Below are 21594 nucleotides of genomic sequence, written 5' to 3'. Positions count from 1 at the left end.
TTTTCATAGAGTCTCTATGAAAAGTGGTTATGACATTTGGTTCGTCCAAGGGCGCTCCCCTATGGGTTTGTAATAAATAGTCATTTAAAAACAGTATGGATTTATTCACCGATGAACCGAGTTCACTCCAAAGTGGAAGAACTGATCGTTGAGAAAAGTAGAATTTCATTTTGATATTTGCTCTTTCTTTACTATTAGTTCATCCTCCTTGATTTTGGGTGAACTATTTCCTCTGGCCTATACACTCAGAAATAAAAGTATACACGGAATTACTATTATTTATGCATTTTGTATCCGCATCTCTCTCACTCTCTCTGTTTTCATGCTATCTAGTGCTTCGTCTGGGTTGACGAAATACTTCTCTTCAACCCAGGCTAAACGGCAGATAGCATGAAAACAGAAAGAGAGAGAGAGAGATGCGGATACAAAATGCATAAATAATAGTAATTCCGTGTATACTTTTATTTCTGAGTGTAGACTTATCCCTCCAATGAATTGGGGACTACGAAGGTTGATGAGCCGGGAAACACTCTTTCTTCCTACGGGGTTTCTTATGGGAGTATGAGTGAAAAAAAAGCAAAAAATCTTCCCTCCTTCACTTTCTCACAGAAAACCGCAAACAAAATCATCACCTTCGTAGTCCCCAATAGAATTCACTCGGTCTGGGATTTTTGACAATAGAGCGGCGCCATTTCCAATCAGAATCGTCCAATTCCGACTGAAAACGGCCCCGGTGTCAAAATTCTTGGACCGAGTGAATTCGGTTCATCGCTGGATATGTCCATGGGTTATGGATGAACTTTTTCATCTAGTTCATTATAGATGAGTAACAAAAATCCAACAGAAATTGACATCAACGTATCAAGTTACACCATCTCGCTCGGGAAACACCGAGGAGAACCATTTGGCGATTACCTACTCGTTCTTTCGAGCGGTAAACGAGAAACCGAGAAACCGCACACGCCCATCTGTCATGGTTCGCACAAAAATGACGCATCGCAAACCGATCACCCTGCACCACTGCGGTGGCGGCGATGGAAAGATGGAAATTTCTCTCGAATTCAGTGTGGGCGATATGGTGCAGTGGCGATACCGTGCCAATGTTTGTATGCAAATGGTTTTGCATCTGCGGGTGGTAATGCTGACTTCACTGACAAACGAATGTTTTTCTAAAGTAAATGGTAAACGAGGGAAATGAAATGCAGCTGGATCAATTTATGGACTTATCCACCGATTCATCGCGGTCCGAGAATTTTGACACTAGAGCGGGGCCGTTTCCAATGCGAATTGAATGGTTTCCAATCAGAATTGAACAATTCTGATAAGAAATGGCTTCGCTCTAGTTTCAAAATTCTCGGACTGCGATGAATTCATCGGTTCATCGGTGAATGCCACAGATGTACAGAACCCAAGGAACATTATTATGGCTGAATGGTCTTGAAGAGGTTTTGAAAGCCGTAATAAAACCTTATATATTTTACTTTGGTTTTACGGTGGTTCTAAGTGCCTCTTCTAGCCTATTCAACTATAAAATGTTACTTGGGAATCCACCCAGTCCGACAATTTTGACACTAGAGCGAGGTCAATTGCAATTAAAATCGTTCAATTTTGATTGGAAACAGCCCCGCTCTAGTGTCAAAATTCTCAGATCGAGTGAATTTTATTCATCGGTGAATACATCCATGGACTTATCCATCCATGAACCGAATTCACTCGGTCAGAGAATTTTGACACAAGAGCGGTGCCATTTCTTATCAGAATTGGGCGATTCTGATTAGAAATGGCCCTGCTCTGGTGTCAAAATTCTCGGGCGGAGTGAATTCTGTTTATCGGTGGTTAGATGAACTGTGATGTATTGGATGAACATAGCTGAACTTATAGACGAGTGCACCGATGAACTGAATTCATCGCGGTCCGAGAATTTTGACACTAGAGCGGGGCCACTTGCAATCAGAAGTGCATGATTTCCAATCAGAATTGAACAATAGACGAGTGCACCGATGAACTGAATTCATCGCGGTCCGAGAATTTTGACACTACAGCGGGGTCGTTCCCAATCAGAATTGTTCAATTCTGATTGGAAATCGGTCACTTCTGATTGGAAGCGACCCCGCTGTAGTGTCAAAATTTTCGGACCGCGATGAATTCAGTTCATCGGTGCACTCGTCTATTCTGATTGGGAATGGCCCCGCTCTAGTGTCAAAATTCTAGGACCGCGATGAATTCAGTTCATCGGTGCACTCGTCTATTGTTGAGAAAAGTAGATTTTCCTTGTAAATTCTTGGCCCATGGCCAATGGATGAACCGAATTCACTCGGCCCGAGAATTTTGGCACTAGGATGCAGCCATTTCCAGTCAGAATTTAGACTTTCCTATTGAAAATGGCCCCGCTCAGGTGTCAAAATTCTCGGGCGATGTGAATTCTGTTCATCAGTGAATGAGTCCATGGACTTATCCACTGGTGAACAAAATTCACTCGGATCGAGAACTTTGAAATAAGAGCGAAACCGTTTCCAATCAGAACTGGACGATTTTGATTGGAAATGGTCCTACTGTAGTATCAAAATTCTCGGAACGAATGCATTCGGTTCACTCGGAGAATAATTTGTGTTTGCACTGATCCACCGGTGATTGAATTCACTCGGTTCGAGAATTTGACACGAGAGCGGGGCATACCAATTCTGATTTGAAACGGCCCCGCTCTTGTGTCCGAATTCTCACATCGAGTGAATTCAGGTCACTCGGTGGTTATGTCTATAAGGGAGCACCCTTGGATGAACCAAATGTCAAAACAACTTCTTCTTTTCATAGAGCCTCTATGAAAAGAAAAAGTGGATTTGACGTTTGGTTCATCCTAGGTGAACCACTTCCCCTGGCCTATGGACTGTATTTTAAAATGGCTCGATGATTACGATTGCAAAAAGCTAGGTCCGTATGCCAGTGACACAAATGGGTTGGCGTTTTCGGTTATTGCTGCACATATTACTTGTTCATCTTTCCGGAAAGCTCAATCGCATTGCGACCCAGTGGACGCACGCCAGTCAGGACCGCAGCTCACGGTGATGAAGACTGACGCAATTGAAGATGTCTTATCAATTTCGAAATATGTAAATTTGAGTGAGTTTGTTTTCAATTGGTTAGTATAAGATTTACCAACTAATAATGGAGAAACCAATCTGTTTGCATTCTTATTGTACTTCTTATCCACATTCAGCTGGATTCTAAAGCTTCATCTAAATGAAGATGAAATGTCTAATGGACTTTTCCACCGATGAACAGAATTCACTCGGTCCGCGAATTGTGCCACTTGGCTAGGGTCGTTTCTAATCAGAACTGAACGATGCTAATTGGAAATGGCCTCGCTCTAGTGTCAAAACTCTCGGACCGAGTGAATTCGGCTCATCGGTGGATAAGTTGAAGCAAACTCGTAGGCAACAAGAATGAACTTATCTAGCGGTGAACCGAATTCACTCGGTCCGAGATTTTTGACACTAGAGCGAGGTCATTTCCAATTAGAGTCCTCTAATTCTTATTGGTAACGGCTCCGCTCTAGTGTCAAAATTGTCGGACCGAGTGAATCCAGTTAATCGGTGGATAAGTCCATGGGCTCATCCACCGGTGAACTAAATTCACAAGGTTCGAGAATTTAGACACTAAATCGGGGTTAGTTCCAATCAGAATCGTTCAATGCTCATTGAAAACGGCTTCGCTTTTCGGATTAGACTAGACTAGACTAGACTAGACTAGACTAGACTAGACTAGACTAGACTAGACTAGACTAGACTAGACTAGACTAGACTAGACTAGACTAGACTAGACTAGACTAGACTAGACTAGACTAGACTAGACTAGACTAGACTAGACTAGACTAGACTAGACTAGACTAGACTAGACTAGACTAGACTAGACTAGACTAGACTAGACTAGACTAGACTAGACTAGACTAGACTAGACTAGACTAGACTAGACTAGACTAGACTAGACTAGACTAGACTAGACTAGACTAGACTAGACTAGACTAGACTAGACTAGACTAGACTAGACTAGACTAGACTAGACTAGACTAGACTAGACTAGACTAGACTAGACTAGACTAGACTAGACTAGACTAGACTAGACTAGACTAGACTAGACTAGACTAGACTAGACTAGACTAGACTAGACTAGACTAGACTAGACTAGACTAGACTAGACTAGACTAGACTAGACTAGACTAGACTAGACTAGACTAGACTAGACTAGACTAGACTAGACTAGACTAGACTAGACTAGACTAGACTAGACTAGACTAGACTAGACTAGACTAGACTAGACTAGACTAGACTAGACTAGACTAGACTAGACTAGACTAGACTAGACTAGACTAGACTAGACTAGACTAGACTAGACTAGACTAGACTAGACTAGACTAGACTAGACTAGACTAGACTAGACTAGACTAGACTAGACTAGACTAGACTAGACTAGACTAGACTAGACTAGACTAGACTAGACTAGACCCTGCACAGAGCCAATCATTTCTAGAAAGCATTGAAAATTTCCATAACATTGATCCTTATGAAAGACATTCTGATTGCAGCATTCATCATATATGACATAATTCAAAGCAGCCACCCAGCTAAAGAGGCACGTCAAGTGCCGGCCGACCGCCTTCCAAGAACATAAGAAATAATTCCTAATAATGAAATCACAGAAGCCACGTCCCCAGCGCAAAATCGCCCCGAGCAACGGCTAACTAGATTACCGTTTGTATGCGTGCGGCTTCTGTTGACAAGCAGGCTAGTTTGCTAAACACTGTCTTTTCCAACTTTCCCATCCTGCTAGTCCTTAACTAACTAGTACTAGTGTAGCCTCAGTGGGCTTCCGAAGTATATTTTTCATCGTTCGCCTGCATGTATGCCTCGCTCGTGTCGCGTTGCTGCCGTTGGAGTGTTCTTCTCGTGTGAGCCCGGTCCAAGTAAGACCGCCTGAATGGAATGCAAATGATAAATTTAATATATTCCACACTCGAACGGTTTTGCCTCATCCCACCCCTCCTGGTAGGGGTCTTATCATTTGACCAGCAGAACCAGTAGGGTAGTAGGCAGGCAGCAGTAAGCAGCAGTCACTGCCAGGCATCCAGAGTTGGTACAGGGCTCAAGCATTCGTGCATAAAACTGCCATTCTACAGTGCGGGAAATAAATATAAAGACAAACTACTTTCTGAAATTTTTCATTTTTCAATCGATTCTGTGTAAACCAAATGCTTTCCAATACATGTTCAGCAGCAAGTAAAATGTTCATCATCAGTAGTTTTCCCTTTGAGGCGAGTCATTTCAAAACAATTTAAAAGTTTATTTTTTCTCATGGGAAATAAATATAAAGACAAGATCAATTATTTCAACATTATTTTTTATTTATCGAATTCCAATTCAAGAAAATAACAAATTAATAATTTATTGCATTTCCCTTTCTAGAAATAACCTCTTGCAAACGTTTTGGCATAGAAGTAATGAACGATTTCAATTCATTCGGATCAAGTTTAGACCATTCATCCTGAATCGCTAACTTTAATTCTTTCACCGTGTCATACTTTCTTCCTTGACAATAAACTTTGCGAGAAAGCAAGCCCCAAACATTCTCGATTGGATTCAAATCGGGACTGCATGCCGGCCATTCTAGCACAGGGATGTTATGGAAGTCCAAGAAGTCTTTTGTTGCTACCGATGCATGACAAGAAGCGATAACCTGTTGAAAGATCATGTTCTCATCCATCTCATTTTCAGCAAATGGAATAAGAACTTCCTCCAGAAGCTGGCAATACATTTCCGAGTTCATCCGTGTTGAAATGAAGCAAACGGGTGTCTTTGCATATACGCTAAATCCTGTCCAAATCATAACGCTACCTCCACCAAAATTCCTTTTTTCTTTAGTTGGTCTGTTTTGCCTTTCATCACACCAGCGACTGCTAAAACCATCCGGTCCATCTAGTTTGAACTTTTTTTCATCACTCAACACCACATTAGACCATTCATCCTCCCAGAACTGGTATTTTTCAGCAAAGGCAAAACGGGCCTTCTTATGACGTTCAAGAAGTTTTGGTGCAGGTGCCGTTTTCCTAAAGGAAATATTGGGATCTTCACTCAAAATCTGACATATCCGACGTTTAGAAACAGAAAGATTCATTTCCGCTTTGATGGCACTCGGACACAGCCTTTGATGTACTGCAAGTTGTTTGATTTCCCTCTTCATCCTCGGTGTCAGAATAGACGGACGTCCGGGTGACTTCTTAGTGGCATATTTCTTACCCAACCGTAGGTAATTATGCACGACATCCTTACTCCTTCCTATTCTTCTGCCAATTTCCCGAAGAGTCAGACCTTGTTCACGGAGGGCAGTTACTTGTCCTCGCTCGAATTCAGTCAATCGCTTGTTTTTCAGCATTTTCCCTGCATATCCAACAACAAAAAACATAATGAACAACATTTATCTAATAAAAACAGTGCACGTATTCCTTAAAGTACCAATTTCAAAGAAAACAAACAAAAATTTGAAGTCTTACGCAACCACAACACGTCCACGGGAAAAGACAGTCAGGCGGTGAACTGTGTCTTTATATTTATTTCCTTTGAAGATGAGATCAACAATCGAATCTTGTCACACACACACACATGCTGTAAGTGAATGAACCGGTTATGAACATTTGTGCTTTCAATACATATTCATTGATATGCGTGTTGCTCAAGTTACTCTCACTGAGAGAAAGAAACCATTTTGTCTTTATATTTATTTCCCGCACTGTATTGCCGCTGCTGCTGCTACTGCACCATTTTTTCTCGTTTTCCCGGAGATAGGCCTTTTCATGTGACAGATCCGTGCATGCATTTGTTTACAAAGTTTGAACAACAGCTGCTAACACGAACATGTCATCTTCATAGAAGAACTGTCAAACGCCCGAAAAATCAGCTGATTTAAGACGTCAAATGAAAAGGCCCATTGAGAGCTTCTCTATCTTATCATATTTCTCGGCAGCGACACCGTGCGCATTTACCGCCACCTACCGGTGGCAGTCCGCTTTTCCACCACGAGGTCGGGGTTTTTCATGCTGCGCTGACGACGGCACGGCAGTGCCCGCTGAACCAAATGAACCAAATCACCGAGACAAAGTTGGCCATGCTTGACTATGTGTGAGTTCGTGTGTGACTTATACGCTCGCCTCCTTGGTTCCTCCACTATAGGCGCATCATCGTCATCAGCATCAGAGCATCAGAGCATCGGAGAACGACGTCACAAGCATAATAAATGTACGATAACTTAATCTGCATGTTCTTCATCGTAGGTGGGGGTGCCCCACTATCCGGATGTCCAAGTCGGAAAGTCCTGTGACGGTGCTGGTGCTGGTGCTGCCACCTACAGCTAGTAGATGACACAACAGGACAAGGGGATGAAGCTCCTATGTTCTGTGCCGATTGGACGACACGGTTGATAACATCATGCTGACCAGCTGCGGCGATAATGGAGCGCAGGAGGCCAAGCTGCTGATTGCTGTCAATTTCTAGTGCTCCGCACGGTTTTGCACTGGAACACAGGGGTCGTCGGTATATGTGTCACAGTAGAACAACGGCTTATCAAGCAGATTCCTATTCTTGTAAATCTATGATTTTTTGCTCCAATCTGACAGAGGTTCACTTCACATAATGTATCGATTGTCCAAGTAACCACATGGCACTAATATTAGCCTCGTGAGTCAATACAGCACTAATATATAACAGACGTGCCCTGTTCAGGCCGAGTCAGAGTTCTGTTTCTTTTTGTAGCAGTCTAATAAAAAGAAGCTCATTTTTTAAAGCACGAAATTTACGTGTTTTATTTTTTCCTCCGGCAGTTTTTTGAGGAAATCCTTTAGTTGACTTCCAGCATACAGTATGCCGAAGACGACACTTCTCTATCTGCTCTGGATCCCGAGATAGAGAAGTTTGGATCTCTACTTGACAACAAGCGCCACCTAGTGGCGAAATCTCAAACTAATTGTTGAATCACCAGATAGGCTTTGTCTTCCTGAAGAACTTTGCCAAAGATGACACTTTTCTATCTGCTCTGGATCCCAAGATAGAGAAGTTTAAAACTTTACTTGGACTAGCTCCACCTAGCGGCGAAATCACCAACTACATGTTGAAGCACTAGATAGATGTTGTCTTCCTGAAGAACTTTCCCGAAGACGACACTTTTCTATTTGCCCTGGATCGCGGGCTAGAGAAGTTTAAAATTTTACTTGACAACAAGCGCCACATAGCGACGAAATCATCAACTAAATGATTAATCAACAGATCAACAGATAGCTCCTGCCTTCCTAAAGAACTTTGCCGAAGACGACACTTTTCTATCTACATTGAATCCCGAGATAGAGCAGTAAAATGTGGTACATCCGGCCCTGGAGTAGAAACACTTATGAGTGCTTCTACTGGCGAGTGTACATAGCAACCACTTCTACATGGCGCCTCTAGCGGCCAAATTGCCAACTAACTGGATGTTAGTTGGCATTATGTGATAGATCTATTCTAGTACTACAACATCGCCAAAGAAAGTATGACGCTATCTTGTAAAACGCCACAGATATTCGCTCACACCCCCAACTAGGCGAAATCCCATAAGCTATGCAACAAACATTATCGTTGTACAATAGATGAATAAGCCGCTGTTAAGCTTGTTTTTGATCATTTTGGCTGAATAAGCTGTAATTCAGCTATCATTGTTACTTGGGTATGGGAATCCTACAACCCGGATTCCTGCACCCCTGAAGCAACCGTGTAGTAGGAGTCTAGACTGTAGTTGTATAGGGCACTGCATTGTTTTGATTTTGTATGGGATTTTGACGTTTCTTGGCCTTGTTGTTTACAAAATTTCTGCAAGAGTGAAAGAGAAGGAGAGAATTTTATGCAGTGCCCAATAGGAAACAACTCCGATTTATATACGAGCAATTCTTCTGGCGGTTCTTTTCGGCATTTGCCCAGAATCTTTCTTAACAGTTTTATTTTTCGGAATTTCTCAGGTAACTCTTTCAACAACTCCTCTGACAGTTTGTTTGGATATTCGTTGAGAATTTTCTAAGGAAATTCTTATAGCAATTTTAAGGCAGTTTCTTTAATCACTTTCTGGTATTTTTTTCAAGATTTCCTCCAAAAATTCCAATAGGAGTTATTCTTTCCACTTTTTTTAAGAATTCCTCCGCTAAATTATTTTAAAATTCCTCTACCAGTTCTTTTAGGCAACCCGGGAATAGTGGAGCGGACCTGATGTGATGGTTAAAGCACGTGACTATCACGCCGAGGACCTGGAATCGAATTCCACTCCCGACAAACTCTCAAAATGTGAGTTTTTCCTTCGGAGGGAAGTAAAACGTGGGTCCCGAGATGAACTAGCCTAGGGATAAAAATCTTGTTAATACAGATAAAAAAACGGGAATTTCTTAAGTAATTCATCCGGTAATCTCATAACTTTATACAAGGAAAATTCCGAAAGAGTTTCCATGACAATTCCGAATGAATTTTCAAAAGATTTTCCGAAGAAATTTCTGAATGAATTTCATAGGAGTTTTCGGATTAATTTCTTAAGGTTATTCTTCGAATTCCTGAAGGAAATGCAAGAATATGTGCTGAATACATCATCGGAAAAATTGGTAAGCTAATCACCAGACAGATTCCAAAAAAAAACTCCCAAAGAATTTCCTTAATAACATTTCGTAGAAATTTTCAAAGAAATCATCAGATAATTCCTGAAAAATATGTCGGAGGTAAACGTGAACGAAATATTTTCAGAAATATTTTAGGGGATTCCCCGGAATTTCTTCAGACATCTATTCAAGGATTACCCAACAAATTGCACCTGTAAATCCGCTACAGACTTTTTAAAAACATTCAAGGATTCATTCGGGAATTTTCTCCAGGGATTTCTTGATTCTTGATATCTTCAAAAAATCATCAAAGAATCCTCCAGGTATTTTTTCGGAAATTCTTTCAGTACATCGTACATGGATTTCTTCGGAAATACTTTCAGAATTCCTAGAAAAAAAACAAAGGTTCTTTCAATAATTTAACCAAGGATTTTTTTTTTTTTGAGAAAAAGTGTCACAGACTTTCAGAAATTTTACAAAAATTTCTTCTGCAGTTCTTACAGGGATTTTATAATTTTTTTTGGTTATCCTTCAAAAGTTCTTTACTTCTTCCAAGTCCAGTCCATAGATTCCTTCAGAGATTACTAGTGAAATTTGGCCTTGAAATCTATCAAAGTTTGTTTCAGAAACTCCTGTGGCGATTTTTTTTAGAAATTCTTGCAGGGATTCTTCAAGAAATTTCTCCAGGGTTTATTTTAGATTTCCTGATAATTTTCTCCAGAAATTTCTCCGAGAACTTATTTAGGTAGATTTCTATGAATACTTTCTGTGAACCCTCCCAGGAATCTTTCAAGAGATTCGTTAAAAAAATCATCGGAAATTTTCTTCTTCACAATTTTTACAGGGCTTTCTTTAAACATTGTTTAAATGTTTTCCAAAAAAAATTTCTAGTGTTTTCTTGAGATTTTTTTCCAGATGTTCCTTCAGAAATTCGTTTAACTATTTCCTCAATCCACCATATATTTGTTCACGAATTTCTCTACGCATTCCATTGAAAATTCCCACGGGAAATATCCAGACATTTATTAAGGGAGTCATTCAGAAAATCCTGCAGAAATTCCTCCAGAGACTCTCGCAATACTATTACCAGTGATTTAGGTAGGAATTACTCCAAAGATTGTTGCAGCAGTTCATACTGAGAGCCCTTCAGGATTTCCTACAGATATTCCTCCAAATATTTCCTCAGAAATTTAGGTGGCATTATTTCTAAAGATAACTCCAATAGTTTCTTAAATATTACTTCCTAGAAATTTCATCAGAACTCCAATCAAAACTATCTCTAGAGTTTTTTTTTTCTAGGGACTTTTTCAGCCGCTTATCTTTGCGTTTTTCAGGTATTTCTTCGGGATTTGTTTTTTCAGATGTTCATCTAAAAATTCTTCCAGGAATACTTTCAAAAAATTACCCAATAATTTATTTGAAAAATTTCGCAAGAAATGTTCCTATAAATCCCTCAGTATTTTTCTTCTCAGAACTCGACCAAGGGTTTCCCGAGAAGTTTCTTCAGGAAAGAATGTTCTCTCAAGAAATACCACCTAGGATTGCTTCAGTAATTTCCTTGGTATTTCTTTTTCGGGTATACTTCCAGTGATTCAGTCAAAAAAACTTCCTAAGATTCTTTCAGGGATTCTACCGAAGATTCATTCCAATATTTCTTCAGGGTGTCTTTCAGGGATTCCAGCTGGAACTCCTGATTTTTTTTGAGAATTTGCTTTATCTTTATAGATTTCTCACAAAAAAGCAGGACTTGGATGCCTGCTATCTGTGGTCTAGTCTAGTCCTAGTCCTAGCCTTAGCCCTAGTCCTAGTTCTAGTCTTTGTCCTAGTTCTAGTTTTATTCCTAGTCCTAGCTCTAGTTCTAAACCTAGTCCTAGTTCTAGTCTGAGTCCTAGTGTTAGTCCTAGTCCTAGTCCTAGTTCTAGTCCTAGTGCTAGTTCTAGTTTTAATCCTAGCTCTAGACCTAGTTCCAAACTTAGTCCTAGTACTGTTCCTAGTCCTAGCCTTAGTCCTAGTTCTAGTCTGAGTCCTAGTCCTAGTCCTAGTCCTAGTACTAGTTCTAGTCCTAGTCCTAGTTGTTTCTTCAGGAGTTTCAGCAACCGATTTTTTTGAAACTTTTCCCATGAAGTTTTCGTTTACAAATTCTGCAGGTTGCTTCGCAAATTCTTCCCAGGGCTTCTCCAAAAAATAATTGAGAAATTCATACGAAGAGTTTTGTTTGGTCTTGTGGTTCCATCAGAAAAATCTCCTGGAATGTCTTTAGATATATCTGCAAAATCTGTTCAGATGTTACTTCTAGGATTTTTCAGAAGTTCCAGAAATTGCACAAAAAATACTGATTAACTCTTCAAGAAATCCATGGAGGATTGTTTCACAGCATGCTTCAAAAGCTATCGGAGATGCCCAAGAAAACACCGAAAAGAAATTATTAGAAGTTTTCAAGAGAAAAGCCTACACAGAAACTCCCTGAAGCAATGAATGCCAACGATAATACCTAGAATAATACCTGAAGAAACAACCTAAGACACCTTCTTACTTCTCTGAAAACATCTCGAAAGACTTCTGGAGGAACTCTGCAAGTAGTTCCACGGAAAAAAAATGCTTGAGGAATTTCTGAAAGGATACTTGAAATATTCATAGAGGATTTTTTGAAAACAAAAGAACTGAAGAACCCTCTGCAGGTAAAATGTAAAAAAAGTCTCGAAAAATTCCTTAAAAATGCGAATCAATTGATTTTGGGATAATTTTTACAGCGTGGAAGAATACCTACCTGAAAAAAATAGTGGGTAAACTCCAAAAGAATTTCTTGAGAATTTTCATTCTGAAGGAACTTCTGGAAAAAATCAAACTATAATTTCTGAAAAGTTTCTGGGGTAATTTCTGAAAGAGTCTCCGAATCTTTGTGAAAAAAAAATGCTCCTGCATTTGGAATTTTGGAAGAAACGTTTGAGTGAACTCCTAAAGAAAAGCCCTGGAGGAATTCATAGAAAAATTTCCGGAGAAGTCCCATAGGAAAACTCCGGGGAAAAAATCCAAGAATATTTATGACGGAATTCCATCGATTTTAGATTTCTTTTTTTCCTATAAATACTTTCTACATTTTTTAAAGAAATTCTTTCGGCAATTTTCGAAACAATTCCCTTATTAACCTGTTCAAGTGTTTCTCTGGAAATTTGTTGTGTAACTCTTCGGCAATTCCTCGGGTATTTCTCTTACAAATTCAGGGATTTTTACTAAACTACGACTCCGACAATTCCTTAAGAAATTCTCTCGAAAATGTATTTTTTTGTAAATAAAAAAAACTGCCAACGAAAACTCCACCAAAAAAATCCGGGGAGATTATAAAGAAATTTAAGAAAATCGTAAGTAGCATGGTGGAAAAAAATCTTAAATAAATAAACGGTTGACTTTCCGAAAACAGAGAATTTCTTGAAAAAGCCTTGAAAAAATTGCCGAAGGAATTCTAAAGATATTTCTAGAAGTACTCTTTCAGAAATTTTCGGAAAGGTTCAGACTTGGAAGGGATAGACGAAGGCATTCTAAATGAATTGTCTGAGTAGTTACCAAATCAAACAACGAGAAAATTGCTAAAGAATTTATTCAAGATATTTTGAAATAAATGGTCTATAGACACTTTCAAAAAAAATGCCGGAAAATTCTTAATTTTTTTTTTTTTGAGAAATTCTCAAATGCTAATGCGGAAGAAATTTCAAAAGCAATTGCCATAAGAATACTTAAAGATATTGCCGGAGGAATTTCATAGCCAATCATAGGATAAATTTCTGAACATTCCGAAGTTTTCTCGAGGAATTTCTTCATTACATTTTCAGAAGAGTTCCCAAGAGCATTTCTGGAATTCTGAAGAAAGCTCAGAAATTCCCAAAAAAATCCAGAGAATTACTGAAGAAGTGACTGGAGGAATTCCTTAAAGAATTTCCGAATGAATTTCAAAAAAAAATGTCAAAAGAATACCTACAGACACTTTCACAGCCCTTTTCAATGTTATTGCCTTGAAAATTCTTGAAGAAACTCTAGTGCATTCTCTTTGCTGATCTTGAACCGCCCTGGGAACCACCGTTCGGCCATCAGCCACGCTTGAGTCGTCAAACTGTGAATGCGAATGCGACTTCAAGATGAGAAACCTTCGTTGTCATGCAGATAAACGCATCGTATTCGAGCAATTTGTCAGAAACCTCTGGAATCGCAGTGCCAAAGTAAACGACGACACTTGCGTCGCTTTCTCCTATCCATGGTACATTCTGGGCGCCCAAGAATGGGAAATTCTTGAAGGAATTCGTGCAGAAGCTCCTGGAGAAATACCACGAGGAATTCCTGGAGGAATCCCAAAACGAATGCTTGGAAGAATCTCAGGAGGAGTCCCAAGTGGAATTTGTATAGGAACTCCAGGAGAAATTTCTGGAACAATCCCAAGAGGAATGCTAAGAAGAATCTAATGAGTTCCTCCTGGAAGAATCCCAGAAGGAATGCCTTGAAGAGTTCAAGAAGGAATTCGTGGGGGAATCTAAGAAGAGATTTCCAGAGGAATCCCGGGAGAAATCCTTGGAAAAACTGGTGGAGGAATTTCCGGAGGAATTACTCGAGGAATCGCAGGAGAAATTCCTTGAGGAATCTCAGGAGGATTTCCTGAAAGAATCCTATGAGCATTTCTTTGAGGAATCTCAGGAGGAATTCCTGGGAAAATCCCTGGTGAAGTTCCCGGAGGAATCTCAGGAGGAGAACCAATAGAAATCTTAGGGGCAATTCCTGAAGGAATCCCAGATAAAATTCCAGTAAGAATCCTACACACTTAATTCAGATTGACGGGATATCAGCATTTTTCCATTCTTTTGCCGAGATTTGCACAGCCGAGTAATCAGCAAACAACAATTTTGCTGAGATCTCAGCAATTTTGACAGTTCATTGCTGAGCTTCGGCAATCGTTTTGCTGAGAGTCAGCTAACAAATGTCACTTTTTGCTGGGAGATCAGCTGATTGTTTTACTGAACAGACGGCTGTGCGCGTTTTTGCCGAGCCCGCAAATCTGTTTTGAGTGTGTAGAAGGAATTCATGGAGGAATTATAAGAGAAATGCTTAAAAAATCCAAGTAAGAATCCAACAAGAAATTCGTGGAGGAATCTAAGGAAAAACTATAAAGGAATCCCTAGAGGATCTGCTGCATAAATCCCAGGAGCATTTTTTGGAATCATCCCAGAAAAAATCCTGTTGAAATCCTATGAGGAACCCCAGGTGGAATGTCTGTAAGAATTCCAAGAGCAATTCCTAGAGGAATCCCAACATGAATTCCTTGAGGAATCCTATGAAGAATTCTTGGAGGAATCCCGGCGGGAATTCCTGGAAGTTCCTGGTAGAATCCCATGAGTAATTTCTGAAAGAATCTCAAAATGAAGAATTCTTTAAAGAATACCAAGAGAATTTCTCTAAGGGATCTCAAGAGGGTCTTCTGGTGGAATCTGAAGAGGAATTCCTGGAAGAATACCTCGTGGAAGTTCCGGAGGAATCCCAAGAGGAATTCCTGGAGGAATCCCATGAGAAAAATCTATAGGAATCTTAGATGACGGAATCCCAGATGAAATTCTAGTTATAATCCTAGAAGGAATACATGGAAGAATCCCTGGAGGAATTCCTGGAGGAATTCTAGGAAGAATTCATGGAGGATTCCCAGGAGGAATTCATGAAGGAATGCTTGAAGAAATTCCTGACGGAGTCCCTGGAGGAATTCCTGGAGAAATTCCTAGAGGAACCCCTGGAGGAATTTCTGGAGGAATCCCTGAAGGAATCCTTGGAGGAGTTCCTGAGGAATTCCAGGAGAAATTCCTGGAGGAATTCCAAAAAGAATACTAGGAGGAATTCCTGGAGATTTCCCAGGAGGAATTTCAGGAGAAATTTTGGGATAAATATCAGGAGGAATCCCTCGAGATATCGCAGGTGGAAAAAGTCCCAGGAGAAATTTCTGTTAAAATCCTAGGATGAATTCCTGTTGAAACTCCAGAAGAAATTCATGGAGGAATCCCAGAATAAACTCCAGAAGAGGATTTGCAGGGATTCCAAGAGGATTCTCAGGAGGAATTCCTGTAGGAATCCCGCAAAAAGCTCCTGAACGAATTTCAGAAGGATTTCCTGGATAAATCCCAGGCGAGTCTAGTCTAGTCTAGACAAACCTAACGCACTCCAAGCAACAATCAAAGTATTTTCCCGTATTGTTTAGTATAGTCTAGTCCTAGTCTAGTCTGATCTTGTCTAGTCCTAGTCTAGTCTAGTCTAGTCTAACTAACAAGACTAAGTTCAAAGACAAATAAAGTAACGATTGAGTTGTTGCCAAGCACATATGCTCGAGCCACGACACGTAGTTTGCCAATGTCCTTCTTACTGAAAGTGGCGAACACTGGATTCACACAATTAGCTGGATATAAATACCCCTTAGTTAAGTAAGGTTATCTCTGAATTTGTACGTGGCAAAAATGGTTAATTTACTTGGACAATTGTAAACTGTAATAAAAAAAAGAAAAAACTTGAAAAATTTGACGAGGCTTTCTAGTGTCTATCGTAATAAACTTATTATTAAAACAACTCATCCATATTGAAGCATCTGGCCGCTGCCATCATACAGCGATGTGTTCAATTCGAAAGGGACGAACATAAGCTGTTCACAATCAGCGATAATTTCCCAATCAAATATGCAAATTAGCCTCGAATCACCTTCATCAATCATTACCGCAGCATACATATATCAAGGGTCGCTGCTTTCACCGTTGTCATAAATAGTTCATTATCACAATAATAGCAAATGGGTTAATTGAATCGAAGCAGGCGCGCCAATGAATTAAATGCTTTGGCTGTTTTCCTACTCTCCGCATTGACCGATGTGGCGCTAGCTTCTATGCACGAAAAATCGCTAAAAGTAAACCGCAAAAATATTGTATGGCGAATAGCATCTAAAGGCGTATTTCTCGAAGTGGAACACATTATTCGAAAAAATATTTGGTAGTGGTTGTGCACAATGATGACCGGTTTGGTGCCTACCAAATATTTTTGCGGTAAAAGCTTGTCATTTCGAGAAATTCGAGTTTAGATGCTTTTCGCCATATAAAATAAAATGGATTTACTCCTGCTGATCAACTGTGGGCGCGCACCAAGCTGGTAGTCCATTCGTGTCGTTGGTTGATTGTTTATCGTTTAAACGTTCCTACCTTTGCGCCATCTACCTTCTAGCGGGGGAATTATCAAGCCATCAATTCTCGATTTAGATCCGATCACCATCAACTAAACAGCATCGTCGAAACACACACTCACACACTTACACACACTTCCATTCGCCTACTTCGCTCGGGACCGATGCCTAAAATCTCACACGTTACTTTTAATTGGCTTATGTCGTTCAGTTCGTTGTTTGTTCTTATGTCTCTATTTCTGTACTTTTTCACGTTCTTTTTGCTTGCATTTTGTCTTTCTCTTTTTGGAAGTACCTAATCGTATTTTTTTGTGAGGGATTTCCATTTTTTTCGTTTCAAATAATTTTATAAAATTCAAAGTATGACCAAATGAGCTCTCATCCTGTATCTTCGTGTTTGTGAATGTCCCGTTTTCTATTCCGAATTGACTATCATTCTTTCTATCTTTTTCTCGAAGTAATAACTACAGGTGACATCAAACTTTTTAGCAACCGATCCAACCATACCTCTCTGTAAATACGTTGAAGTGTTCCTATGCCGAGCATCGTGCGATCGCAATGTGCGCCTCTATTTTATAAGCATTTTGATATATTCTCTCCTTCCGGTAGTGTGTCAATCTTGTTCAACAAAATCCCAACAATAATACAAAATCTCCGTAGTTAGTAACGATGACTGGGTAAACAACGCAATTCACTGCAAAACGAATACCGAGAACAACAACAACAGTGACAAAACCACAAACGTTTCGCTGAGAAGGAGACGAAATTTCTCACGCTGTCAACACGCACACCAACAAACATCCGAACACGTTCACATATACATGAAAAAAAAAATAACCGATTGCTAGTCATCATCCACCCGCCCCTCCGATTCTTCCAAGTAGTAGATTTGGTACCTTTCTGCAACCCCCCGTTCGATCGTTCGTTCCATAAAACGTCATGTCATGGCTTCCCTCGATCCGATTCCGTTCGGAGGGAGCACGTTCCGCATAAGCAACTTTAACTGTCAAGTATGATTTTGCGTTTGATTCTTTACGAATTGTATACTTTTCCAAGTTTATTAGTTCGACTGTTTTCGCTCTCTTTCTTTCTTCTCTCTTAGATTGGTAATTGGAATGCTGTCCTTGCGAATCCCAAATTTCTAGCTTATGGTTTACGAAATTCCCTTCTTTGGATCGAAATTTTCCTCTTAAATAAACAGTTTCTTTTTACTTTTGTATAGTGAAAGTTTGGAATCGAAGTTTAACGGAATGCTGTTACATAAGTTTGTTTGGTATTATATAAGAACCGATGCCGAATCGATCGTGCTGTTATACTACATCGAGTTATGTAAAAGTTGTTAAATAGGTTATGGACTAATCAGCGTTTGTAAGTGTATTTTGTAAATGACAAAAAAAAAACGGTTCGAGTGCATGTTTTTAATATTGTAAATGAAAAGTTCCAGTGTATTGTACGTCCCTTTGAAACCGAAAATCAATTTCGTACCTGTAGTTACAAGAAGCCAATTAAAATCAGTTCACACGAATTGAATGTGATGTTCCCGAGAAACTCATCAAAAGAAAACAAAAACAATTCCAAGTGCAAGAAACCTTCCAACTAATACCACAACTGGATGTAAGTTAAAAAATAACGCATCATCACAGTAAGCTGTCAGACACGCCTTTTAAACTAACAAACAAATACACAATCGTCACACGAGAACGAACTGTCATGCTACACTAGCGCCACCAGGTATCTAACCGGCCACCTGTCACTAACGAACAAACAAACAACAGATCACCATAACAACCACCACCATGCCATGCTCACCAGCGCCTGCTACCACCACAACAACCAACACCTATACTGTACCTTCCATCTCCTTTCCGAAAACAGTAAAACCGAATGAAAACCGAAGCGATCAGAGCGATCTCTTAATCAACAATCTTCTTCTTTTCTCTTTCTGTCCTTCCTCCACTTCAACTTCCACCAATCAAAAACTTCCACAACTATAAACAACCTCCCTCAAAAAACTAACTCCACACCCCACCTACAAATCCTGCCCTCCCCCCGCCTACTACGAACCCCGATCCAGGTGGCAAAAAGAACAACAACTTCGACGACAGTCTGACGCTCCGGATGCACCGCGGCAAAGGCGTCGGAGCCCTGATGGCGTCCACCATGCGCACGCACAACATGCTCATCGAAGGTTCGGCCGTACGGCCCACCAGCGTTAACAGCGCGTCCTCCACCGCCAACGCAAACCCCCAGATCTCGATATCCTGCCCCAGTGGGAACACGTCCCATCTGACCAGTCCCACCGTATCGCTGGGGTCATCGCTCCAGATCAACCTGCCGTCGCAACACAACGGAGGCAGCAGTAGTGGCGGTAGCGGTGGCGGTTCCGGTTCCGTACGGTACCCTCCCAGCCGGCCCAACTCGCGGCGGAAATCCGTCTTCAAGGAAGCCCCGGCCGGAATCTCCCGGGACCTGTCGCCCAACTCGTCCAAGAAACTTGGCAAAAAGCACCTCAAAGTGCAGGTCAAGCGGTTTCGCATGGAAACCAAAGCGGCCAAAACCCTTGCCATAATAGTAGGCGGCTTCATCATCTGCTGGCTGCCCTTTTTCACCATGTACCTCATCAGGGCCTTCTGCGATGACTGCATCAACGACACCCTGTTCTCGATCCTCTTCTGGCTCGGGTACTGCAACTCGGCCGTCAACCCCTTCATCTACGCTCTCTTCTCGCGTGACTTCCGGCAGGCCTTCAAACGGATCATCATGCGGTGCTTCTGCTGGAAGCGCTTCAAGATCAACCTCCTGAAGAAGTCCTCCACCACGCAGCATACCAACAATCACAGCTACAGCCCGTCGGCCTTCACTCCGCTGGCGTCCACGCCCCGGACCGAACTGGACAACACCGTGTTCAGATGACGATCCTTCAGCTCGCTGGAACCACCGACGCCACCGTACGGCTCCGCGAAGAAGTCCACGTCGCCGTCCGGAGCCGGGCCGGGCCTGTTTCGGTCCACTTCGGTGCGGGCACCACCAAGGGCAACGACGGAGACCCACCTGGCACGTCGTCCGACCGTGATCGAGTACCAGCTGGGGGCGGGCGGTGGAGGAACAGCTCGGACGCAACGGGTCATCGCCGAGGAGGATCAGACGATCGAGCAGGATGACGAGCCTTCGTCGGTGGGGACCTTGGATAGAAGCGGGAAAACGATAACGAGCTTGTAAGGGTGGGTTGGGGCGGTAGACCAGGGGTGGTTGTTTATATTACTAGGGGTGACGAACAGGTTTTAGAGGGGGTCGATGTGAGAAATGATGGAAAGGGATTCTTCGATGAAAGGTAAGTGAAATCGTTGAGTCTACGCTTGTTTTACGGGACACTTCTTGAAAGCTGAATGACACAAAGAGCGTTCGATTTCTGTGATGACACTAGATTCCTTCACTGGAAACATCCCATAAAAAATGGCTTATTCCGTCTGTTCAGAACTGCTGGCAATGGTATCAACAAATGGCTTTCGAGCTTCCATGCGCAATGTGCTGATGTTAGCGTAGCGTATACTTCGCAATCCACTGTTTCGGACTTTGCTAGTATTTCAGTCGATTTCCAATGGGAGAGCTTCTTCCTAGTCTGTCAAACATCCAATTGACGTGATCTTTTGTTCGAAGACGGCTGAACTGACTTGGTGACCTTGATGAACCCTTTATTGCTGTGCTTGCTCTGAGGAGATAGCGTTGTGCAGCACTCCTCACGAAAATGCCATGAGCTAGGCTTTAATGAGGCCGATGATTGTCTGGTGAACACCCTTGCCACCTGATTGGCTCCACTTGTTCGTTCCTGATCTCCAGATCTCAAGGTCTTCTTGGAGAGTGCAGATCTCTAGCACTAGTTTTACAGGGTTGTTTTTCGGTATTCTCACAACGTACCCTGGCCCAACATATTCTTCAAGCTTACGCCACTACCCGGGTGCATGGTACGCCGTAGAGTTCAGAGAGCCCGTGATTTATTCTTTGCCGTCACACACCGTTCTTCTGTACACCGTTAAAGATGGTCCTAAGCACTTGACGCTCGAACACTTCGAGTGCTTGTATGTGCTCCTGGAGCATAGTCCAAGTCTAGTGTCGGTAGAGAATCACCAATCTTGTCAGCGTCTTTAGGTGCATTTGGTGTGGGGGTGAGTCTGTTCAACCCAAGGTTCAACCATAGGTTCTTGTGGAACAGGTGGAATCCACAGCAGGCCCAACTTCCACTAATGATGCGCCTTCGTATTTCACGGCTATAGTTGTTGTCTGCCATTAATGTGGTTCTGAGGGAGACGAAGTCCTCCAGCACCTCTAAAGTGTCCCGTCTATCATACACCTTGCCCTGTCGTTCGTGGTTCCTCCGGCTTAGGGACACACCGTCAAAAGACAAAACGGCGAATGCCAAAACGTCGAAAGGTATAAATCGTTTGTACTTTCGACGTTTTGTCGTTCGGTGTTTTGTCTTTCGATGTTTTGTCACTCATTCGGTTCTTCCTGCTTATCATCAGTCCAACCTTTGATGCTTCATGTTTCAGATGGGTGTGTATTGGCACTGTACAGCTCTGCCACCTTTCCAAATGCTCTAGCAATAATATCCATTCATTTATTCATTCATTCATTTATTTAGTATTACATCAAATTCAAGATAAAACTGAATCAACAATATTTCTCCATATTACACGGTTCGTGGCTGTCGCTCTCCATCCTCGATCGCGCCCAATGCTCGCCAAGTCACGCTCCACCTGGT

General features: G+C 41.4%; 1 protein-coding gene across 1 annotated transcript in view; it reads left to right on the top strand.

The window, feature by feature from the left end:
- The window catches only part of LOC109428484 (octopamine receptor Oamb-like), an 86028-nt gene extending 64673 nt beyond the window's left edge, over positions 1-21355 (top strand). The window contains exon 4 of the mRNA XM_029855262.2: positions 18910-21355. Within this exon, the coding sequence (XP_029711122.1) occupies positions 18910-19748 (839 nt within the window). The 3' untranslated portion in view covers positions 19749-21355. The remainder of the gene's footprint in view (positions 1-18909) is intronic.
- Positions 21356-21594: the final 239 nt, after the last annotated feature.

Source organism: Aedes albopictus, chromosome 1 (genome assembly GCF_035046485.1).
Source record: "Aedes albopictus strain Foshan chromosome 1, AalbF5, whole genome shotgun sequence".
NCBI lineage: Eukaryota > Metazoa > Arthropoda > Insecta > Diptera > Culicidae > Aedes > Aedes albopictus.
Note: the sequence above shows the minus strand (reverse complement) of the source record. Positions and strands in the feature narration are given on the sequence as shown.